This window comes from Oncorhynchus gorbuscha, linkage group LG01 (genome assembly GCF_021184085.1).
Source record: "Oncorhynchus gorbuscha isolate QuinsamMale2020 ecotype Even-year linkage group LG01, OgorEven_v1.0, whole genome shotgun sequence".
NCBI classification, from domain to species: Eukaryota; Metazoa; Chordata; class Actinopteri; order Salmoniformes; family Salmonidae; genus Oncorhynchus; species Oncorhynchus gorbuscha.
Window position 1 is genome coordinate 44440129 of NC_060173.1, and position 16587 is coordinate 44456715.

The following is a 16587-nucleotide window of genomic DNA, read 5'->3' on the forward strand; positions in this document are numbered from 1 at the left end:
ATGAAATTTCAAAAATAAATATCGGCCATTCAGTATGTGTGATTTAAATATTTTTATTTTCCTTTTTAAAAATTAACAACTTAAGACCAAACATGACACGTCTCATGAGAAGGTATTCCCTTGTCCAAATATGAGGTGTTAAACTAGTGGTTTGCCTTACAATAATCAGTAGACAAGTGACTGTGGCAGAAACAAATTCCATTTGATATCCCCTTCCCAGTCTCTGGGACTCTCACCTTGCATGCACACAATATGCAACTTAGCTTCCTCTGAAGGAGTAATCTGAGATGCATCAATAATGTGAAATACTGGAAGTCCCTGTTGTCTCTGTCACTTGACCCTCGTTGACACTAGATAGATGATCAGTACAGACAAGACCTTTAAATCACATGTATGTACAGCACTTGCATAGAAAAGTACATTTCACAGCAGATGTCTTTTATGTAAACCACAATTATATCAAAAACAATTTCCAATATAAAAAATAAACTGCACTATTAAAATGAAGAATGATGTGAGCAAATATGATATTTTTGTGGGGGGGGGGTTAGACCTCTTCATAGCTGTGCACACACAGCGATGGAGACGTCTCAACTTTGGGGACAGGAAACGCATAACAAATTGACCTACTGTAAGAGGAATGCAAGCATGTGAACAACTCATGGAGGGTTCGTCACATTGGCACAAATTCACATTAGTTGCACTAGCATATTTTTGTCTCAGCAACAGTGTAAAAACCTTTCCTAGTCAACTTGTTCTAACCTCTGAATAGCTCAGTAAAATACTTTGCGAATAAATGCAGTTACGCCCTCATAGAACTTTCAATTTGACAGGCTACAAACGGATATTCTCAAGTGTGTGTCTCAGCTAAGTTGGCCTTTGGAGTGCATAGTTCAGTCTCTGGATGGGCTTTAAGGTTGCGTCAAATAAGCTTTCCCTCCATGATCACTTGGAATGTTCCATTATGGAGCATGTGTGTGTGTGGGGGGGGGGTGATGTTCGTTTAGTTCTCTTCTCCATCTCCAGGTGGTCTGGTGATGCGGTGTCCGCCCCTCTTCCCGGCAGGTCCCTTGGGCTTGGCGAAGGCCTGCTTGTGTGCATGCTGCTTGGGATGGACCTCCTCATACAGGAAGTCACCAGTCAGCTCATCCCCATTGTCTATCTCCAGCTGTGGACAGTCAAACACATGAATAGTGCGGAGTTGGACTGTTAACAAAACCAGGGTTGAAGTCAATTCAGGAAGTAAACTGAAATTCCAATTCCAAATTGAAACACTGAGGAAAATCAGAATAGGAGTGTCAATATACTTCATGAATTTAAATGTAATTATCCCAAAAAACCTGAACCTACTGATACTTTCCTGAACCCTAAGAAAGATCCTCTCCAAATAAACACAGAGAACACTTAAATGTTACTAACACTTTGTATTGGTTGTGTTACAATTCTAATAAAATAGCTTGGCCTTTTGGTCCTTACCTTCTTCAAAATGTCAATTTGCATGTTATTTTCAACCAAGTCCACCAGGGGATTTTTACAGCTAGAATAGAGCATCCTCTCTTTGATGCTACACTTGTACCCCGGCATGGAATAAATGAACACTGCAGAAGAGAAAACAACCATGGAAGATGTCCCATCACAATCAAGAGATATAGAACTTTGTGAAATATAAAAATAAAACAAAGATTAACTTCAGTGAAATATGAAAGATTTAAGTCATGACCGCTTGGGTGTGTTAAGTTGCTTACAATTCTGTTGTGTTTCTCTGTGAAAAGAAATGACGGAACATTTTTTATATTTTTTTTACCAGCGGACTCCAGGTAGTCTCCCTCGTGGGAATGTTTGTAGCGGAAGAAGTGATAGCGTGCCGACTCAGTGGGGATCCTCTTGGGCAGATCTTTCACCTCGGTCGGTTCAGTGTTAGACAACCTAATGAGCTCGTTGGGAAAGTCTATTTCCTATTGAAATGAAACCATTATGAATTAACAAGATATGACAGTTGGAAAATTACCCTCTAATAAAGTGTCATTTCAGTTTTGTGTGATTTATCGAATAGCTCTTTTGATAACCTGCTCATTATGACTTTAGAGAAAGAGGAGCGAGAACCAGGCAGTGCCAGCTCAAAGTGTCACAATTATGCCTTTGTCCCCAAATCAGATCTTGTGACACCAGCCCTTGAATTTCAATGAGGAGAGTTGACAATGACGCTTTGGTCAAAAAGAGAACCACATTGTACAGTTCAATAAAACTCTGACTCCAAAATTCCTTGGTCATTCTGAAGGGAATCCTGAGTATAAAGAAGGAACAGAACTTGTTCTCAACGGACTCACCTGGAAAGGCGACTGAGGGGGAAGAAGGACTTACAAGTTGTACGTAGTTGACTCGTTTGTCCTTGAATCTTTCCAGCGCCTCGACAGCGTCTCCATGTATGGGGAAGGCCACTCCCTGCAGTGTCTGCTGCTTGGTGTCCACACTGATGTCGGTCTGCACCTGAACACACAGCACAGAGAAAACTGTACAGTTCTGTTCAATTGCTTTGGTGCAATTTTCACAACTTAGTACAAAACTCTAAACAAGACGATCAAAAAAAAGTAGTTTCAAAACTCTACGCACATTTTCAATTGACACAAAATCAGTCACTTTTTGACACAACTTAAAATCAGTGTTATCTATAAACATGTTTCACATCACAAAGCTTGTTCATATAAAGTAATTGCCTTTCACAATGCAATGCTCACTATTGACATGATTGAGAACTACATCATGAAAATGTCTATAAAGTAGAAACAAAGTACGATATATATACTGAACTACTATAATGATGACTAGACACATTTGACTTCAAAGCAAGTTTAAAAAATCTGAGATGGTCACTGTCCAATGAATTATGGTGCTCACTGGATCTTGCTTCTTTTGCTATTGGATTAACTGGTTGAAAACAACACAAACACATTCAGAAGATGTTGTGTTTTGGTGATTAAATCAATGTTCATGGTATTTCCCGGTAAACTTATATTTTGGATCAATGGTTATGTGGTGAAAGACGTCTTCAAACACTGTACTAAGAGTTTAGAAAATTCACCACACTTGTGAAGACAGCACGAAATTGACTGAAAAAACTGAAACAACTTTACCTTTACCATAGTCAACACGCAGCCCACTAGTGGTAGCGCAAGTGGTTCAATCAATATTATCATTTAACCAGGAAGTCCCTTAGAGATCATAAGATCTCTTTCCTAAGGAAGACGAGGCCACCTTAAAATTAATATCAAGCAAATACCAGGCAAAAATATAGAACATTCATCCCCTCTCAAATTCTCCACATCGGGGATAATGACTCATGTGGCTGATATTTCTATATCTTGGCGGGAGAGACTGGAGGGATGAGGCACTTCCTCTAAATCACCTGAAAGACTGGAAATGGATTATACTGATGGATGGCCTCTATTTTTAGTGCTCTGTTTGTTCTCTTTGAATGAACAGCTGTCAGTTGTATACACATGATTGAGCAGCACATGCGGTGCACCCACCTCATGTACCAAAAGGATTGTGGGTTTTATCCAACTACTTAGTCAAGGCAGTCTCCCTCTCGCTCTCCAGGCACATTTCAAAGCCACTTTCCTCCCACACAGATTAATGTTGGTATTATCTTCCTTCAACAACTGGGAGAAATACTACCCTTACTTCCTGTTTTCTCCCTTCTAGCTTTTTACTGGCTGTATTTAGGAGCGTGACGGACTGCTTCTCAGACTAATTCCTTTTATAGAGTTGGAGACAAGTCTTGTGACAGACAGGGTGAACTCTGCACAGCAATAATGTTGTTTTCTCTTTAAAGAACACTCGCCGTGGTTTGAGTTGAGGCCGAGCTTTTCAAAATAGACGCACAGGTTACTATGTGTTACTTATTTTTGGTTAATCACATTTTATAATCGAAACACCAGACAAAAGCGCACTTAACTAGCATCGTCATCATTAGTGGCAAGTAAAGCATCGGGCTATCACATAGCAGTGTAAACCCCAATCTTATCAGTGGGGCCAAGCACAGGCACAGTGGTGTGACCTTGACCAAGTGCTCTCCCATGCAGAATCAATGCAAAGTATTGAATGATCATTCATCATCAACATTCAAGGGTGGCCCCTCATATAGGCTGACGAACGACATTTTAGTGCAAGACCTGTGCTTCAGTGAGACAACATCTATGCTTACAATACATCATGACATTTCTGTCAAAAACAACCCATTTATAAACCTGAGTCTCGACCCATACGGGACTAATAGTCATATCTGCCAACATCCTGCAGTTCCAACGCATCAGCACCTTTCCAGTGACTCTTCGCGCCAGGTCGGCATTATGCACCGCTGTATTGCTGACATTGTGGTCTACGGGAAGGGAGGGGTATCACCAGCCGTCATTAATATTCAACACTGTGTCTTTTGGATTGAACACAATGAAAAGCAGATGCTATGGGTTTATTGTGCAGGGGCTCCGTCTGTGAATTGTCCTGAGTGGTCAGAACCACTCATTTCATAAGCTTTAACTTCCTTCCATATTAAGGCAGGTTTGCCTACAATTACCTGTCTTAGTTGAAAGAAAAGGTTTGAATCCACACCCATTTAACACTTTAAACCAACAAAACAACTTTTACACAGAATGACTTTTAAACATCACAGGAAGTGTGAATACCGTTCTCTCTGCGTGAGTGTGTGTGCGTACCTCACTGAGTTTGATCCGCCTCAGTTCCTCCTCGGCAGCAGTGAGTGGTAGCGGTGCTGCCTCGGCCACCAGGTACTTCTTGTAGCCCCTCAAAGACATATCCTCCTGGGGGGAGCGGGGAGAGTGGACCACATACCAGTTAGCCATCTACATACACAACTACTATTCATGTACAATACATATTTAACAATACTCGACCCTCCATCTTATATATGTGTGATAATGTGAATGCCAAATTACTGACGCGCTTTTTAAAGCAATCTCACACTGGAACGTTCTTCAATGTTTATGCCCCCGCTTGTGCAGGGAAGAAAAAGGACACCTCCGATTACAATAACCGTTGAATGGCAAAGCTGACGGAAAATCAGCTCCTCGGAGTAAGAGGATTTCACAAGCCAATCTCACACAGATAATCTAACCAACCTTTGTGGTGCCGAAGAGCTCATCTTTGATTAGTCCTCCGCCAAATTCTTTCTTCACTGTGGCCCTGGTAGCAGCGTATAACATCTTATGTCGCACCTGTTTGAAATAGAATGTGTTAGCGAACACACCAAGGGGTACTGGAAAAGCAGCCTCTTAACATGCATCTATTCCATCCCCTTTCTATTTCATCAATGAATTGCAGTGATTTTACTCTTGTTGTTCAAACACAATTCTTTATTCTTTTCTTGCTAACTCAACACATGCTTCCATTCTTTTCCCATGGGATAGCTAACTGTGCCTGGATCAGCACCAGATGAACACAGCCCATTTGGGATGTTCCAGTCTTAGAACATGTGCTTTGTGTGTTTTGAAACCTCTGCAGATTTCCAGACACGCCTGGACCCGTGGCACGCCGCCTCCGGATAGTGGGTAGGAATGTCGAGCCCTGCCCGGTCTGTTAGAATAGGATGCTATGCTAGTCTATACACTCTCTCTACCACAGCATTTATCCTCCTGTCCCTGCAACATTCCTCAGTCTTAATTGAACCACTTCATTCAATCAGGTAGAGCTAAATTTCTTTCATTCTCTGTTGTTGGGTTCTGAGAATATGAATTATACTTATTCATGTCACTGAGGGAGTGCTGAGGTTTAGAGGGTTTACACCAGAAGTGAATGGTTATAGGAGGAAGGTATATAGTGTGTGCAACTAATTGAATGCAGCTGTATTGACCGTCTTGGAAGACGCTTTCAAAGTGTCCGTTGAGTTTATTACTCTGAGAATGAGAACCAAGTCAGTACATCAATTTGCAACAGTTGTGATGTTACCTGCATAAAGAGCAGGCCAAAAGCTAAAATGTCCCATTTGCACTACACTACAGCTAAAGTACACATAGGCTAACAAATAGTTGAGCATTAATGGCTGGAATGACCAATTATGCTATTTTGTGTGTTATAGCTGATTTTAACCACCATTTCCTATGACCAAAAACAACTTCTGGACATCAGAACAGCGATCACTAACCTCAATTTGATTGAAGTTTTCTACTCACAACGAGTCAGCGACACAGGACATACTGCTCACTCCGGTCCAGACCCTAATCCCCGACATTTTCAACCTGTCCCTGACCAAGTCTGTAATACCTACATGTTTGAAGCAGACCAAGGACACTAAGATAACCTGCCTAAATGATTACCGACCCGTAAAACTCACGTCTGCAGTCATGAAGTGCTTTGAAAGGCTGGTCATGGCTCACAACACCTTTATCCCAGAAACCCTAGACCCACTCCATGTTGCATACCACCCCAACAGATCCACAGATGACACAATCTCCAATGCACGCCACATTGCCCTTTCCCACCTGGACAAAAGGAACACCTACATGAGAATGCTATTCATTAACTACAGCTCAGCATTCAACACCATAGTGCCCACAAATCTCATCACTAAGCTAAGGAACCTGGGACTAAACACCTCCCTCTGCAACTGGATCCTGGACTTCCTGACAGGCCACCCCCAGGTGGTAAGGGTAGGCAAAAACAAATCTGCCATGCTGATCCTTAAGACGGGGGCCCCCTCAGGGGTGCGTGCTCAGTTCCCTCCTGTACTCCGTTCACCCATGACTACATAACCAAGCATGACTCCAACACCATCATTAGGTTTGTTAAGGTCATAACAGTGGTAGGCCTGATAACCGACAACGAGATGGCCAGGTCTCTGACCTCCTTATAGGCTGTGTGGTGCCAGGATAACAACCTCTCCCTCAATCTGATCAAGAAAAAGGAGATGATTGTGGACTACACGTAAGGGAGGGCCAAGCACACCCCCATTCTCATCGACGGGGCTGTAGTTGAGCAGGTTGAGAGTTTCAAGTTCCTTGATGTCACCAACGAACTGTCATGGTCCTAAACACACCAAGACAGTCGTGAAGAGGGCACGACAATGCCTATTCCCCCACAGGAATAGGTCCTCAGAAAATGTTACACAGCTGCATCATCGAGAGTTGCATCCGCAAGGCACTACAGACGGTAGTGCGTACATCCCAGTACATTACTGGGGCCAAGCTTCCTGCCATCTAGGACCTCTATACCAGGCGGTGGCAGCCGCCCTAGTCATAGACTGTTCTCTCTGCTACCGCACGGCAAGCGGTAACAGAATGCCAAGTCTAGGACCAAAAGGCTTCTGAACAGCTTCTACCCCTAAGCCATAAGACTCCCGAACAGCTAACCAAATGGCTACCCGGACTATTTCCATTGACCCCCCCGCCGCAAAGTCACTTTACCTCTACCTACATGTACATATTACCTCAATTACCTCAACTACCCGGTACCCCCGCACATTGACTCTGTACCGGTACAGCCTCATTACTGTTATTTTATTGTTGCTCATTAATAATTCTCTTTTTCTTGTTTACTTCAGTTAATTTAGTAAATACTTTCTTTTTTTTACCCCATTTTTCTCCCCAATTTCGTGGGATCCAATTGTTAGTAGCTACAATTTTGTCTCATCGCTACAACTCCCGTATGGGCTCGGGAGAGATGAATGTTGAAAGTCATGCGTTCTCCGATACACAACCCATCCAAGCCGCACTGCTTCTTAACACAGTGCACATCCAACCCGGAAACCAGCCGCACCAATGTGTCGGAGGAAACACTGTGCAACTGGCAACCTTGATTAGGGTGCACTGCGCCCGGACCGCCACAGGAGTAGCTGGTGCGCGATGAGACAAGGATATCCCCACCGGCCAAACCCTCTCTACCCGGACGACGCTATGCCAATTGTGCGTCGCCCCACGGACCTCCCGGTCGCGGCCGGTTACGACAGAGCCTGGGCGCGAACCCAGAGTCTCTGGTGGCACAGCTGGCGCTGCAGTACAGCGCCCTTAACTACTGCGTCACCCGGAACGCCCTAGTAAATAATTTCTTAACACTTATTTTTTACTTAAAACTGCATTGTTAGATAAGGGCTTGTAAGTAAGAATTTCACTGTAAGGTCTACTACACCTGCTGTATTCGGCGCATGTGACAAATACAATTTGATTTGGTCTTGGAATGGCAACTGCTTGGCATCTGACCGCAAGGTCCTACAGAGGGTAGTGTGTAAGGCCCAATACATTACTGGGGCCAAGCTCTCTGCCATCTAGGACCTCTATACCAGGCGGTGTCAGAGGAAGGCCCTACAAATTGTCAAAGACTCCAGCCATCCAAGTCATAGACTGTTCTCTCTGCTACCGCACGGCAAGCAGTACCAATACACCAAGACTGGAATCAACAGGACACTGAACAGCTCCTACCCCCAAGCAATGACTGCTAAATAGTTAGTAAAATAGTTCAAATAGCTACCTGGGCTATCCGTATTAACCCTTTTTGCACCAACTTGTTTTACTCATCACATACGCTGCTGCTAATGTTTATTATCCATCCTGTTGCTTAGTCATTTTATTCCTAGTTATTTGCACATATCTACCTCAATTACCTCGACTCTGTACTGGTACCCCGTGTATACGGCCAAGTTATTGTTAATTATTACATTATTACTTTTTCAAATGTATTTTCTATCTCTCTGCATTGTTGGGAGGGCCCATAAATAACTATACACTGTTAGTCTACACCTGTCGTTTATGAAGCATGTGACAAATAATATTATTTTTTTTACAAGTAAGCTATTCTACACAAAATAAATCTGCTGAGAGGCTGCGTTGTCACTGTAAGCATGTAAAGGGAGACCTGTGTCATTGACACAACTGTGCCACATAATTTGCAGAGGGAACTTATGTTAACAGGGAAGTTGACGTCTCTGTGTCAGGTGAGTTGCTTACAGGAGAATGGTCAGGTGACCAGGCCAGGAAGATCCACTCGTAGCCCTGGTTGTTGGAGGAGTCCAGTCGGTACAGGATATAAGATGGCAGGTGGTCCTCTAGTAGAGGCAAGACTAACGAGTCGTACTCTTGGTCCCATGTCTTTGATGCTTGCCTGGTCACGCCCAAAGCAAGTTGCTCTGCAACACAAATTCAGTAGTTGCGCATTCAAAGTGAAAACGTAATATTGGTGTATTAAATCTGCTGGGCTTTCCTAAATCATGGTAACTGTTTTTTCTTCTAAAAATGATGTGAAATATAGGCCTACCCTTGGAAGAAACAACCTTCGTGGCAAACTTTGGATCTGTTTATTTATGATCAAATTGGTGGAAAAATAAACACTTCTTACCATCTTCAATCACAATCTTTAGGAGTCGATATTGGCTTCCACTCCTTGCACTGGCAAAGACATCCTTCACATCGTTACCAGCTGGAAAAAACAGATGTTAAGTGGGTTTGTTTCTTGCAATTATGGGAAGAAGCCTCTACTGAAATCTAGGACACCATCCTAGTACTGGCCTATCCCTCACATAAGACCATACAGAGAACATAGGATGGAACGTAGGATGAATGCATACGAACTTAAGCAATCTCCTTCCCCAAAGAGTTAAGCCGATCACAGACTGGATCACACCACTACTATTTAGATGGACATGGTCAAGGTTACCATATACACCTGTTTTGTGAATAGGATCCTCAGGCACCCATGTTGTGAAAACTACATTAAAGTCACACACAACACCATCTAACGTTACCGGTTTAAGTAGCCTATCACTTGCATAAATAATTCAATACCTGTGCAAATGAAAATGAACAAATAATGATACACTATATATACAAAAGTAAGTGGACACCCCTTCAAATGAGTGGATTGGGCTGTTTCAGCCACACCTGTTGATGAGAGATGTATAAAATCGAGAACCCTGCCATGCAATCTCCATAGACAAACAGTTGCAGTAGAAAGGTTTTACTGAAGAGCTCAGTGAATTTCAACGTGGCACCGTCATAGGATGTTCGTCAAATGTCTGCTGTTATTGTGAAGTGGAAACATCTAGGAGCAACAACAGCTCAGCTGTGAATAGGTAGGCCACACAAGCTCACAGAAAAGGTCCTCTGAGTGCAGAAGTGGTAAAAATCTTCACCTTTGGGATTAAATGGAATGCCGACTGAGAGCCAGGCCGAATTGCCCAACATCAGTAATACTTGTGGCTGAATGGAAGCAAGTTCCAGCAGCAATGTTCCAACATCTAGTGGAAAGCCTTCCCAGAAGAGTGGAGGCTGTTATAGTAGCAAAGGGGAGAACAACTCCATATTAATGCCCATGATTTTGGAATCAGATGTGTGATGAGGTGTCCACATGCACTACATGACCAAAAGCATCTTTCATTGGGTTGAAAGCATTCAGATAATTTGGTGTAGGCTGTGAGTGAGCTCATTTTCTATGTGAAAGTGCGTCTGAAAGGTTCAGGTTGCGGCTGTCTGGACCATTTGACAGTTTCAATGAAGGCGTTGCCCGAGCCAAAATGACCAGCTTGAAAAACATGTTTATTTTTCGCTTGAGCAGAGGCTGGTGCAGATATGGCTGGCCATTGTTTTTGGACATATTGCTACTGCTGCTACTTCTAAGCAGAGAATCAAATCAATAATCACAGATAGCTCGCTTACGTTAACTGGCTAGCTACAGTCGCTGCTTACAGGAATCCGCACTTCAAATGAGCTTGCTCTAACATCGATTAAAAACAGATTTTCAATTGAGATATATACAGTTCAAACATGCCAAGAAAGCAACAACAGAATGTAACTGAAATAGGTACCCTGTATGCCCGTTTGGTGGGACATTTTGTCTTTTTATCGTAAGAAAGGAAGATGACGGAGAAAACCAAGCCAGGGTAAGGAAGTAGGAAGCTGACTAAAGTAACTTCATATGTCGTCATCATCATCGTCAGCATGGTCACGTGGTTCAACATGTCACGATAAGACTTAAAACACACGAATTTATTTATTACGTTACTGCATTATTCAAATGACAACAAAACAAACATATATATATATATATATATATATATATATATATATATATATATACGATACTTTTACCTCGTGATTCAGGAAGTCGGATCGTTTTCTATACAATCTGGAACGGAGGAGCTAGTTATTTTATAGGCTATATGCTACAGTCTAGCTTGAGGGGCATGTCACATTTGTTACATTGTATCCTAGTAGCTGTAGATACGAGTCTACACATTTGGCCTATAATCAGTATCAGTAGGCTATTTCTTGGCAGTGGACAATAACTTTAACTATAAGCTACATTCAATTCAATTAGATGTAGGCTATATGAAGATGTATCACACATTGCAATGACTAAGAACTTTGTTACAGGCCCACATCTGTGATTTCCATATTTTTTTGTAGGCTCAGTTATCTCATCCTAAAGCCTTGGCAGGGGACTGTAATATGTAGATTGATTCAATTGTTTAGCCTAAAGTTGCCTTTGGAATTAAAAAGCATTATGCAATATTCAATATAATTGTGTTTTACTCCAATAGGCTATTGCAAATATTTGTCTTTTGTTGTGCAAATGATGTTTTGATTAATTCAAGTTGCGTCCTAGTGTAAACCTAGGAAATATTTTTCTTCTTTCGGTGATGTGAGGACATAGCTGTGAAAGCCTGCTTAACACAACATCTGGAATGGTACAGTACCACGATACTTTTTTTTCAAATACTCCCTGTCTGCTGATTTCATCCCCTCCCCTCCTGATATAAATACAGATTTCGTAAGGAAATAAATAAGTATCGCATTAAGGAAATCACCCTGCCACCAGTGGAAGCTCAATGTGTTTGTTACATTGCAACGCACTGATGGTTTGCGCCCGTCGTTCGGATAGAAGCATATATCCACAGCGCGCCTCTCCAGCGTCATCACCACAGACAGAGACCAGTGCTGACAAAGCAGCGCCTCGCTGCCCTGCCCCGCCGCTGCATGGACAGCCAGCACAATGGCAGAGGATTTAGGGGGTGCCTCTGTTTTAGCAACAACAGGTCGCATAGATAATCCCGCCACAGTCGAGCCAGCCGTGTTTACCCCTCTCGTAGTTACGACGATTAGAGCGCCGCTGTCGGCTCGCAGGGCTTGATGAGGAAGGAGAGAGAGCCGAGCGGGGCTTCTCGTCCTTACAATACCGATTGAGAGGGAAACGCAAAGCAGCGTGGAACGGGTAAGTGCGTGGCGTACGTGTGCGTGGCGTGCATGTAGACTATCCATATCAAAGTACAGGGGATGCTTTCTCATGAAATCTATAGGTAGATGGCTTGCGCACACCATTATTGTGAAAGGGTTATGTTTCAGTTGTGTAATCAGATAATTCCATTCGGGGTTGCTAAAGCATAGGGATCTAGTGTTATCTGAGATGGACTAGATCTGCCGTGACATTAGCAGACACACCACAGCATCGTTGTTGTTGTGACGATGTGGAGATGCATGTGTTCATCGACTTAATGATTGAGCTCACGTTAGAACCAGAAATAGCTAGAACGAGGGAGAGAAGGGGACAGTTATGGATCTCGTGTACTGAATTTCCTGTAGTTTTTTATGTACATCCTTCTTATTGGTCAGTACAGCAGCAAGCATATTTCTTAAGGTGGTCCAGAAGAAAAACATGCTGCGTGTAAGGGGTGTGGATTTATTTGATTTATTCAGTGAGCAATCTACATCATCACATAGATGAGGAATCATATCTCAGTCCTAATGATTGATAGAGGGATGCTTCACTCTGCCTCTTCTGATTAAAAGACCATCCACTGTGAGCTGAGACATATAACACCAACAGCACCTAAGGTAGCACATTACAGCAAGACAAACATGATGCTGGTGAAATATAATATCCACATAGCCCAGTTTGACACTGCTCTTAATCTGGGGCCTTACATGATCATACACATTCCCAGTGTGGATATTTGAGGAAACCGGGTCGGAGGCAGAAGAGGACAGATTTGGGAGCGCCCGGGAAAAGGCAAGGCAGTCAAGGGGTGGGTTAGTGGGTGAGTAAGTGATGAGGTGGAGTCCTGGAATGAATAATAGGCGACAGATTTATAAATACAAAGGGTTTACTGTCCTGCTGGGAACTGACCCAAGCACTGCCCGGCAGTGGAACCAAAATATCAGCATGATGGTGCTAAATCTGAGGGATGTGCAACTAAGCACTTAATGTGAGCTCCAAGAAACTTCCTTGTGTGACACTGTATTTTTACATGATCTAATTGATTGAGGGAAGGGTCTCTAGAGAACCTCTGAAATCAAAGGGCATCCCTGGCAAATGAATGGATTAGAAGATAAATCTAAAATAAGTGCAAATGGACACCATTTTGAGGAGTAGACGACCATGACGAAGCTCTGAGGCTGCACTGTTGAGCAGACTGATAGATGGGAGTTAGGACCTCTCCCTGACGTTTTTCTCAGATAATCTCAGTCTGGATGACGGACTGCTTGTCTGTCCTGCTCTTGGTATGATGATCACAGTACAGAATATTCTGAGTAGTCTGAATTTAGAATAATACCAATCTGGACAGATTTATCTGTTATTTCCTCTATAATCTCAGAAATGTTTCCATTGTAATCCACTGTGGATTTCACTCAGGCAATGATCTTCTCTCCCTCTTCAGGTGGACTGTGGCTTGGGGTCCTTCAAGATGGATATAGATCCCTGCTTCCGCTATTATTTCCAGCACCCATGGTCCCGTCTGTTCGTGGCCTACCTCGTCACCTTCTGCAACTTCCTCATCTTCGCCGAGGACCCTGTCTCCCACAGCCAGACGGAGGCTCACATGATCGTGGTGGGAAACTGCTTCTCCTTCATAGTGAACAAGTACCCTGGCGGAGGATGGAGCGTCCTGAAAGTCATGTCGTGGCTGATGGCCATTGTCACCGGAATGTTTGCCGGGAAGTTCATATTCCACCGCAGGCTCTTTGGTAAGTCATGCGCGCCTTAATGAAGAATGCAGCCCTACAAACTAGGGCTGTCCCAGACTAAAAACCAACTTGGTCGACCGAGAGTTGTCTGTTCTTTCGACCAATAGATTGGTTGAAATTTTAAAACGTGTATTTCTCCATATATAGACACACCCTATGTTTGATTCTGCCATTAAGCTCCTGAAGTTGTCGGTAATAGGCTACACCAGCGGTCGGCAACCTTTTCCATTTGGAGTGCCACGTTATCCTACTATTTCTACTGATCTGGTTCATCTACTGATGATTGCACATTTTGTAATATGCACATTTTTTGTGGAACAGTTTCATTTGATTTATAATAAAGTCTTCATATCTTGAAATCAATGTCATGTGGTTAATCAAAATTATATCTAAAGGAAAATTATATAAATCTAAAAGTCACTTATATTGCCTTTGCCAATATGTAAAAATAGCTCAAATAAAAACAATTTCAGCCCGCAGGTAAAAAAAATATGCTATTCATCACATTGGCTACAGCTAACTTGCAACATTGTATAAAATATTCTGGGCCCTCAGTTTCCGTAAACTATTTGCGCAAGAGATGAGAAGTAATCAGGTAGACATTTTTTAATGACATTTCCACCGGATCAGAGCATGACATTTCCCCCCTTTTCCTACTGAGTCGTTATCTAAAGAGAGAGAGATGGAAATATTTTTCAAATAGGCTGCTTTGAGGAACTATTGTCATTCCCAATGGATGCAAAACAGACTTTGTTGACTTGCTGTTTGAGGCGAAGAAAAAATGACTTTGAGAAGCTCCACAGTGGTGGTGAGTAATGACAATCAGAAATGCTATCAGATCCCCAAATGGGTGCATTTTATAGGTCTACATTTGCGTGCAGGCCAGGTAGACTAGGCCCCCTTCTATGCGTGTCCTTACTAAACATTGACAGGAGCACTCCAACCAAAAGACAATTAATAAATTGACAAATGTTTTCTCACAAGTGTAGCCTAGGTTGTGGGCTCTGCAAACAACGTGTCCACACCTACAATGACAACGGTAAGACTGTAATAATATATTGAATGCATTAACAGAAATGACCGTAACCAAACAAACATTGTAGATGAGAAATGATGGCATTTAACAGTAAATGTACTACTGGTGATACTGGTGTGCCATCCCTGCGGCCTCCGCAATGGATTAGTCCACTGAGACAGGAGTGAATCATGTGTCATAACATTTAAAAAATATATATTTGCCACTGATCGACTAAAATAATCTTGGTTGACCAACAGCCTATAGATCAAACAATCGTCCAGTCAACTAAATGGGTTCAGCCCTACTACAAACACAACTGAAAAGTCCATCCATTCTCATGAGATGTTTTTGTGATGTGGGAAAGAAACACCTGCTATCCTAAACACTGACACACATTATACCACCACTTTTCTACCTTCTACTGCATTTGATCAGCCTCAACTCCTCCATCCTCCTGTCCTCTTCTACTGCATTTGATCAGCCTCAACTCCTCCATCCTCCTGTCCTCTTCTACTGCATTTGATCAGCCTCAACTCCTCCATCCTCCTGTCCTCTTCTACTGCATTTGATCAGCCTCAACTCCTCCATCCTCCTGTCCTCTTCTACTGCATTTGATCAGCCTCAACTCCTCCATCCTCCTGTCCTCTTCTACTGCATTTGATCAGCCTCAACTCCTCCATCCTCCTGTCCTCTTCTACTGCATTTGATCAGCCTCAACTCCTCCATCCTCTTCTACTGCATTTGATCAGCCTCAACTCCTCCATTCTTCTGTCACCTCACACATTCTGTCTCATTCCCACACCACCCCCTATCTCCTCACTCCCATGCCACCTATACCTCCACCCCTTCCACATGTTTTTTACACTTGACATTTTTGTCATTTAGCCAATGCTCTTATCCAGTGCAACTTACAGTTGTGAATGCATGCATTTTTGTACTGCTCCCCCATGGGAATCGAACCCACAACCCTGGCATTGCACATGCCATGCTTTGCCAACTGAGCCACACAGTACAGCAGCACTCTGTTACCTCTCTCCTCCCTTTTCAGACTACATACACCTCCCCCTCCACTTCTCCCTGCCACCCCCCTCTGTCTTCCCTTCTCACCCACCCACCTCCCTCCTTTGCATATCACAGACCTGCCACTGACTGTGACCCTACCTTGGCACTTCCTCTGTTTACTCTGTGAAAGGGCTCAGATGACTTCCTGTAACTCACTCCTTCCATTTCCCGCTCACTTAACCCGGGATATTGGCCGGGCCTTCTTCCTCAGATGAGATGTTAATGCCTATAATTAGTGGGGGTCACAGCATGGTTGATCTTTCTACAGTCTCTCCGGTCTCTGACTGTCTCCACAGAGCATAAATAGAATCCGAGGGGACCATGACTATTCCATGTGCTGCTGCTCGGTAAATTTAGAATTGTAGTCTTCACTTAAGTCGGGAAAGGGAAAATTCCCATTATGCTTCCTCTATGCTAATGAATGGGTATATTTCTGATAGCTGCTCTGTCCTTCTCACATCTTCCAAGCCTTAATCTATTGAATTATCCTCTGAATTACTTATTTTTTTTATACCTGGATGCCTCCACTGTTAATTTTCACATGAA

At 43.0% G+C, this 16587-nt stretch overlaps 2 protein-coding genes across 3 annotated transcripts in view; one reads left to right on the forward strand and one right to left on the reverse strand.

Annotated features, from left to right (window-relative positions):
• Positions 1 to 37: 37 nt before the first annotated feature.
• LOC124038316 (twinfilin-1-like) lies at positions 38 to 10942 on the reverse strand. The gene is made up of 9 exons (XM_046354042.1): positions 10805 to 10942; positions 9340 to 9420; positions 8952 to 9130; positions 5136 to 5231; positions 4713 to 4817; positions 2362 to 2487; positions 1805 to 1955; positions 1477 to 1598; positions 38 to 1168 (listed from the first exon to the last, which is right to left on the reverse strand). The coding sequence occupies exons 1-9, from the start codon at positions 10827 to 10829 to the stop codon at positions 1004 to 1006; spliced, it is 1050 nt and encodes a 349-aa protein (XP_046209998.1). The 5' UTR covers positions 10830 to 10942; the 3' UTR covers positions 38 to 1003.
• Positions 10943 to 11762: 820 nt separating this feature from the next.
• LOC124038321 (transmembrane protein 117-like) overlaps positions 11763 to 16587 on the forward strand; it is a 62697-nt gene continuing 57872 nt past the window's right edge. The window contains exons 1-2 of one of the 2 annotated variants that reach the window (XM_046354056.1): positions 11763 to 12210; positions 13655 to 13961. In XM_046354056.1, coding sequence (XP_046210012.1) covers positions 13682 to 13961 — 280 coding nt within the window. In that variant the 5' untranslated portion in view covers positions 11763 to 12210; positions 13655 to 13681. The remainder of the gene's footprint in view (positions 12211 to 13654; positions 13962 to 16587) is intronic. The other variant, XM_046354065.1, reaches the window with a different exon arrangement.

Bases quoted from the DNA above. Each gene is read 5' to 3' on its own strand.
- LOC124038316 (XM_046354042.1), bottom strand. From the start codon at position 10,829: ATGTCCCACCAAACGGGCATACAGG. The intron at 5,232-8,951 runs GTAAGCAACTCA...TATTTCAAACAG, and splicing joins GGTCACCTGACCATTCTCCT to GTGCGACATAAGATGTTATA. The intron at 4,818-5,135 runs GTTGGTTAGATT...CGCTCCCCCCAG, and splicing joins AGCTCTTCGGCACCACAAAG to GAGGATATGTCTTTGAGGGG.